Here is a 7,648-nt window from a genome sequence, read left to right as displayed (position 1 = left end):
CAAAGTAGGTAGGGCCGTGCCTGGTTCTCGAATCCCAAGTCCCCCAGCTCCAGTGAGGCACAGGGAATAGAGGAAGGGAGAACCCCACATCCCTGGTAGCTCAGACAGTAAAGAATCTGCCTTCAGTGCAGGAGACGTAGGTTCCATCCCTGGTTTGGGAAAATCCTCTGGAGAAGGGAATGGCAACCCATTCCAGTATGCTGAAAAGACCCAGAATCATCTGGCCTCTGAATGGCCAAAACAAAAAAGTGATTCCATCGTGAGGAAGTAAGAAATCGTTCTTTGTGCAGTGAGTAGGTCTGAGAAGGTTTTGAAGATTTTCAAAAAGGCCTTAATGAAGATTATAAATAAGGGATGCTTTAAAAAAAATTACTTTTCCATGCAATTAAGAAAATGCTATACCAGCCACAGAACCTTGCTAGAGGCAGGCAGCTCAGAAGAAGCACTTTTACCCTTGGTTCGGGCTTTCTTCCAGCCCCAACTTTAACCCACATCCTAATTCCCATTCTGCTCTCTGAGGACCCTGGAAACCAACTTGCCTCTCCTCAGACAGGTCACGTCCCTAAGGAGAAATGGTCAGCTGAATTTCATGACTTCTAGGTTCCCTTCCGGCATCAAAATACCCAGAAAAGTGTTGGGCTGTTTTCTTAATCCATTTATCTTGATTGTACCTTGAATCTCCACCCACACTTCCCATTGCTAGCCCCCTTCCCTACCCTAGGTACCCTGAGATGCTTTTGAATGCTTTTCACTCTCCTCTCCAAACACCCACATTTCCCCCTTCCTTCCAGAGCCTTAGAAACGTCCTCTCATCTGTGTTGACTGCTTCGATAGCCTATAAGAGCACTTCTTCCAACAATAGTCTGTGTATCAGCTCTCTGACTCCCTGAAGTGCATGTTAGTTTTGTGCCTCTCTCCTGCCTTGTTCTGCTCCTGTGCCTGCGAGCTCACTGAACTCTTGCCCCATGCTCAGGTACTGCTGGCAGGTAGGGAGGGCAGGGACCACAGGTTTCCTACTCATTGCCTGGCCAAGGCAATAGAGAGCTGGCTCACAGTCCTTAGTAAATATCAGTTTGATCTGACAATCATAAAATACTGCTTAGGGATTTCCCTGGTGGTCCAGTGGTTAGGACTCTGAGCCTCCACTGCAGGGAGCATGGGTTTGATCCCTGATTAGGAAACTAAGATGTCACATGCTGTATGGAGTGGCCAAAAAATTAAGAAATTGTACCAAATTATATATTTTTAAAGTAAATAAATAAATTACATATGGCTTAGTGATTCTAGACATTTAACTTCTCACTTTCTACTCCCTTGAAAGCCCTGTTGTTACAAGTGCCCTGGGATGGAATACTCAAGGCTGAAAGTCCCTGTTGGGAACTGACCAGATATTCACAGCTAGACCTCCATATTATTGCAAGCTAGGCTAGGCTGGTGCTCACTGCCAGGCCATGTAGTCCTCCTGTTGGATAGAAAGATTCTCGAAGAATAACAACCTCAAACAAGGGGCTACAAACTAGAATGTTGGTGTCCCCTTAAAATTCATCTGTTGAAACCTAATTTCCAATGTGATGGTACTTGGAGGTGGGGCCTTAGGGTAATGATTAGGTCATAACGACAGAGCCCTCCTGAATGGGATTAATGCCCTTAAAAAAGAGGCCTAGAGAGTTCCCTCTCTCCTTCTGGCATGTGAGTTCAGTTCAGTTCAGTCACTCAGTCGTGTCCGACTCTTTGTGACCCCATGAACCACAGGATGCCAGGCCTCCCTGTCCATCACCAACTCCTGGAGTCCACCCAAACCCATGTCCATTGAGTCGGTGATGCCATTCAACTAGCTCATCCTCTGTCGTCCCCTTCTCCTCCTGCCCTCAATCTTTTCCAGCATCAGGGTCTTTTCAAGTGAGTCAGCTCTTCACATCAGGTGGCCAAAGGATTGGAGTTTCAGCTTCAGCATCAGTCCTTCCAATGAACACCCAGGACTGATCTCCTTTAGGATGGACTGGTTGGATCTCCTTGCTGTCCAAGGGACTCTCAAGAGTCTTCTCCAACACCACAGTTCAAAAGCATCAATTCTTCAGCACTCAGCTTTCTTTATAGTCCAACTCTCACATCCATACATGACCACAGGAAAAACCATAGCCTTGACTAGATGGACCTTTGTTGACAAAGTAATGTGTGTTAGTTTCAAGTGTACAGTTATATATATTCTTTTTCATAGTCTTTTCCTTTATAGGTTATTGCAAAATATTGAGTATAGTTCCCTGTGCTATACAATAGGGCTTTGGTGCAGAATACTTCACTTTCTGACAATATCCACTTCAGAGTAAAAGCTCATTTCCTTAGACCTCTCGCAAATCATCTAACCAAACATGAAATCCTGTATTAGATTCTTTCTGACATTCTCTTACTAAAACATCTTGCTGTAACAGTAATAAACCCAACTTATTTAACTATATATGTATTCCTGGTGGTCTTTGGCTGAAATGTCCTTACAGCTATAGGCAGTCATTTCACAGTTATTGTCTCCACATACATCTTTCTTAGTCACTCAGTGGTGTCTGACTCTTTGTGACCCCATGGACTGTATGGGACTTCCCAGGCAAGAATACTGAAGCAGGTAGCCATTCTCTTCTCCAGGGTATCTTCCTGACCCAGGGACTGAATCCAGGTCTCCTGCATTGCAGGCAGATTCTTTACCATTTGAGCCACCAGGGAAGCTACATACACCTTAGGGGTAAATGTTATTATTCCCAATATACTCCCAGGGAAACTGAGGCTGAAAGATGTAAGGTTATTTAGCAGAGAACACAGAAGAGGACTCTAAGCCTAACCCTGGTTACTTAACATAAGGGTCAGTCCAGACCCTTCTCACAACACCTAAATGTCCTCAGCCACATAGAGTCTCAGCTGGCTTCCTTTATTAGAGGTAAAGTTAAACAGCAAGAACACAATCCTTCCCACCAGGAACCCTTGTCAGTCTTAACAGGCTTTTAAAAGGAAGTTGAACTGTACCGGTGAAGTTATAACTTGCAGTCTGAGCAGCAGGTAAACAGATGCCCATTATATTATTCTGTACACTTTATGTGTAGAAAAATATTTTACACAAATTTTAGTAAGTATGAAACTATTGCAGGAAGGGGCCCCCTTCCAGTGCCCAGAAGTGGGCTCTTGTCTGTTGGGACCTAACAAATGCCATGATAGGCTTCAGGGACTAAGGTATGACTCACAGGAAAAGCTGAGTCATTGCCCAGTGAGGTCATCCTCAAAGATGCCAGGACTTGTCTAATCAGCATACTCCCCATAACCTGGTTTGAGTTTATCAGGACGTAAAAGACATCCCCCTGCAGCCAATAGCCAATTAGTAAATACCAGGAAACTCCTGCAGCCAATCAGCCCTTGCCAATTCTCTGTCTTTGCTCTAAACCTATAAATACCGCTGTAAATCTGGGCTCGGGGCTCTTGCTCCACTCCACTGCGTTGGATGTGGCGGGAGCCCTAGCTCAAGCTAGAAATAAAACCCCTTCATGCTTTTGCATTGCTGTGGACGTCTTATTCTCTCAGTTTTGGGGACTCGGACTTCGGGCATAACAGTCTAACACTTGGAAATGAATTGTCCAAGGAGACACATGTGCTGACAAAGCAAGAGATTTTGTTGGGAAAGGGCAGCTGCACAGAGAGCAGCAGGGTAAGGGAACCCAGGAGAAATGCTCTGCCAGTCTTGGGTTTTATGATGATGGAATTAGTTTCTGGGTTGTCTTTAGCCAATCATTCTGACTCAGAATCCTTCCTGGTGGTGCATGCCTTGTTCAGCCAAGATGGATGCCAATGAGAAGGATTCTGGGAGGTGGCTGGACACGTGGTGTCACTTTTTGACCTTTTCTGAACTCTCCTGGTTAGTGGTGGCTTATTAGTTCCATGTTCCTTACCAGGACCTCCTGTCATAAAACAACTCATGCAAATAGTTACTATGGTGCCCGGCCAGGGTGGGCAGTTTCGGTCAGTGCTTCCCCTAACAAAACCAAGCAGGATCCTACAGGATTCTCCCAGGTACAAAAGCCCTTCCATGTGCCCTATTTGTATGTAGAAAAAGGCTTTAGTCCCCTAGGCGCCTCCCCTGAGTCACAAAAGCCTGGCTCAAGAATTAATGATTGAAAGGATGTAGACATATAGTGACAAAAACAATTAGGCCTATGGGGAAGTTGCTCAGTCGTGTCAGACTCTTTGCGACCCCGTGGACTGTAACCTACTAGGCTTCTCCGTCCATGGGATTCTCCAGGCAAGAATACTGGAGTGGATTGCTATTTCCTTCTCCAGGGGATCTTCCCAACCCAGGGATCGAACCCAGGTCTCCTGCATTGGAGGCAGACGCTTTAACCTCTGAGCCACCAGGGAAGCCCCTAGAGAACTGGTAACAATTTAAGCAGGAAATCACCCATAAGGCAGTCACAGAATCTTTAGTTCTGCCCTGAAGGACATAGATAACGGTATCTGAGACACATTCCTGAGTTATTTTGCAGACACTATAACCACCACCAAAGGGAAAAAGCTAAACAGTATAATGACCAGACTGTAACCATGATATAAACTGCCGCACCCTGAGCAGTACTGCTTCTATGGCTAGCACAATTCCAGGAGCTGGCTTCAAGAAAATGGCAACAAACCACCCTGAAACTGAGAATTATTATGCTTAAAAAAATCAAGACCAAACCACAGCATGACCAGTTTCAAGATGGTGATCAAGAGCTGACTGTGCTGCTCTGCACAGCCCCTATCTGCACATCCTTAAAGCTTTCCTCTAAAGCTCTTGCCCCCTGATCTGCTCATTGGGAGATGGTTTGGGGGACATTAGTTCACCACCTCCCCAGATTGCCAGCTTCCCAAGCAAAGCACCTTTCTTTTTCCACCAACTCTTGCTTGTTGAGCACTAAGTTTGGAGCAATGAGCAACCAAACCTGAGTTGATTTCCAGCCCGGTGGTAAAAAGTACAATGAGCTGAAAACAAGGCCACAGGTGATGCCTTGGTGGCCAAATGCCTCAGGCCTTGTCCACCCCCTGTATGGATGGATAGAACAAGCATTAATCAGGCCCCAGACTACAGCAAGGCACTCACCTCAGTGGCAAAATATAACTGGCATCAAAAAATCTCACTAATCAAGATAATATTTAAGGTGTGCATGCTAAGTCGTTTCAGTCGTGTCCAACTCTTTGTGACCCTATATACTATAGCCTGCCAGGTTCCTCTGTCCATGGGATTCTCCAGACAAGAATACTGGAGAGGGTTGCCATGACCTCCTTCAGGGGATCTTCCCCACCCAGGGATGGAAACTCTCTTATGTCCCTTGCATTGGCAGGAGGTTCTTTACCACTAGCATCATCTGGGAAGCCCACATTTAAAGCAGTGTTTTAAAAAAATCAAACCAGCAAATTACCACGGTGGACCTGTGCCAGCTTTTGTAAATAAAGTATTATCATAAGCTCCGACAAGCACCTGTCCACTCCAAAACCAAACCCTGGCATCAGCAATACCAAGTGGCTTTATGGGTGTCCATCGCTAGTAGCCACTCTCCTTCCCTGGCTCCAAAAACTAGCTTCCCAATATTTTGTAATAAATTAAAATGGAGTAAGTTCTACAAAAATATCGAATCGTGTTGTACACTAGAAATTAATACAATATTTTAAGTCAACCATACCTCCTTTTTTTTTTTTTTCTAATTAAAAAAAATTTTAAAGACTGGCTCCAAATAAGCTGAGAAATTAGAAAGGAGGATCAGTTCGCAGCAGGCCGCTAGAATTTCCTGCTGGAGTCCAGAACGCAGATGCCAAAGGAACCTGCGGGAGTCCTGGCTACCCTCCCCGTCGGCCCCTCTCCTCCCAGCGCCAGTCCTCCCGGCTGAGGGGTCCTGCGACTTTAATCTCCAGGCTCGCGGGCCGAACTGCGGGCGGTTGCCCAGGGAGACGGACGCAAAGAGGGCGGCGCGCCCACCGGGCCTGGACCCGCCAGTGTCCTTTGTGCTAGCGGGGATCCTGCTTCCCGCCCGCCACGGCCAACATGCCCTCGCAGCGCAGCTTCGGAAAGCCTGAGAAAGAGCAAGGCCAGGAGGAGGAGGAAAAGGAGGAGGAGCAGCAGGAGGTGAACGTGGAGGAAGAAGAGGTGGTGGAGGAGGAAGAGGAGGAGGAAGAGCTGCTGGCGGCGGCGGACCTGGAGAAGGAGCTGGAGGCATTTGGGAGGTTCAGCGAGGAGTACTTCTGGAAGTCTGGGGACTTCGGAGATGTCAATGAGGAAGGCTGGCCTCGCCCCCGCTTAGCCAGCGTCATCAGCCCCAGCCTGAGCCCAACGCTGACGCTCGGGACGCCGAGCCTGTCGTGGTGGAGCCAGACGTCTGTGCCCAGCGACAGCGCCCCCTCCAGGATCTCCTCCCAAAAAAGTACCGCTCCCCCGACCTCGGCCCCCACGCCGAGCCCTTTCTTCTAAGGCTTCCCGATCCCTAGGGGAGAGCTGGTCCGACTACTCTAGAACCTTCGTCTACGGGGTGTCAGTTTCCAAATACACTCACCACTTCCCATACACCCCTATCTCAGTCCCTTCTATCAGAGACACTGAAATCTTGGCTGAGCGGCTGTGATGGTTCACAGTTTAGAATGAAGGGGAAGCATCCTCCTAAAACAGGAAACAGGCAGTACTGTACCGAGTGCTCGCTTTGTAACACGTACGAGTGCATTCAGTGATCGTGTCCTCTCTCTCATATTCATCCTGTCCTCCTGCCTCTCTCTCTCTCTCTCATACCACGAGGAAGAGGAAGGAGTAGTGCTTTAAGGGTGCGCTGCTACTGAAACAGCTCTGCCTCCCTTCCTCCCCGCCCCCCAAATAGTTCACATTTGTGCCTAACTTCCTGTACTGAAACCACTCCAGCCACTTGGAGGCAGAGCAGTTACTTAGAGTAGATTTCGCCCATCCCCCAGAATTCATTTTGGTCTGGATCACTCTTTCCTGGGGCTGAGTGTGTTGAGGGCAGGAGGAGGGACTGTACTTGGCATTATGGTATGTTTAACAGCATCCCTGTCTACATCTGACTCTGCCAGTTAGCCCCTACCAGGCTTTGTGACAATCAAAAATTGTCAAAATGTCTTTAGATATTGCTAAATGTCTCCTAGGGGGCAAAATTGATCTTTTAAGAACCATTGATTCAAATAGAATGGCTAAATTGTTTTGTGTTTTATTCAACAGGTTTTCCTAAAATATTTCAAACATTTAGGAAAGACATGTCTGAAATGAATTTTGATAGGTAAGAAATTGTTTTCAGTTTTCATCTTATTATTTTTTGAAAATGATGTTTACTTTGGGGATGAACATGTCAGGAAGGTAGAGTATGATCATCCAGGGCATTTGCAACTAATATATATATATTTGAATTTTCAATCTACACTGTTAGACACTTTGGAGCAGATAGAGACAGGGTCCTTGCCCATCTCTGGCCTATTATCTACCTGTAGATTTCTGTACCCCTCTCTGTTCCCTCTTCCACTCACCAGAGTTAACATACTATTAACAGTTTGTTTTGTTTCCAGTAAAATTTAAATAGCAGATTTTCATCACTTGATTTATTAATTTTTAACATAGCTACTGACCTCCCATCATGAAAGCTGAGGA

At 46.5% G+C, this 7,648-nt stretch overlaps 1 protein-coding gene and 1 non-coding gene across 2 annotated transcripts in view; one reads left to right on the top strand and one right to left on the bottom strand.

Annotated features, from left to right (window-relative positions):
* Positions 1-4,320: 4,320 nt before the first annotated feature.
* On the bottom strand, positions 4,321-4,392 carry TRNAW-CCA. Its single transcript has one exon. It is a non-coding gene; the product is annotated as a tRNA-Trp (tRNA).
* A 1,657-nt stretch (positions 4,393-6,049) lies between these two features.
* The window catches only part of ERICH6 (glutamate rich 6), a 41,877-nt gene continuing 40,278 nt past the window's right edge, over positions 6,050-7,648 (top strand). The window contains exons 1-2 of the mRNA XM_040265185.1: positions 6,050-6,425; positions 7,226-7,283. Of these exons, the coding sequence (XP_040121119.1) occupies positions 6,050-6,425; positions 7,226-7,283 (434 nt within the window). The remainder of the gene's footprint in view (positions 6,426-7,225; positions 7,284-7,648) is intronic.

The sequence above is a fragment of the Oryx dammah genome, unplaced genomic scaffold, assembly GCF_014754425.2.
Source record: "Oryx dammah isolate SB20612 unplaced genomic scaffold, SCBI_Odam_1.1 HiC_scaffold_2, whole genome shotgun sequence".
NCBI lineage: Eukaryota > Metazoa > Chordata > Mammalia > Artiodactyla > Bovidae > Oryx > Oryx dammah.
This window is presented reverse-complemented; position numbering and strand designations above follow the sequence as displayed.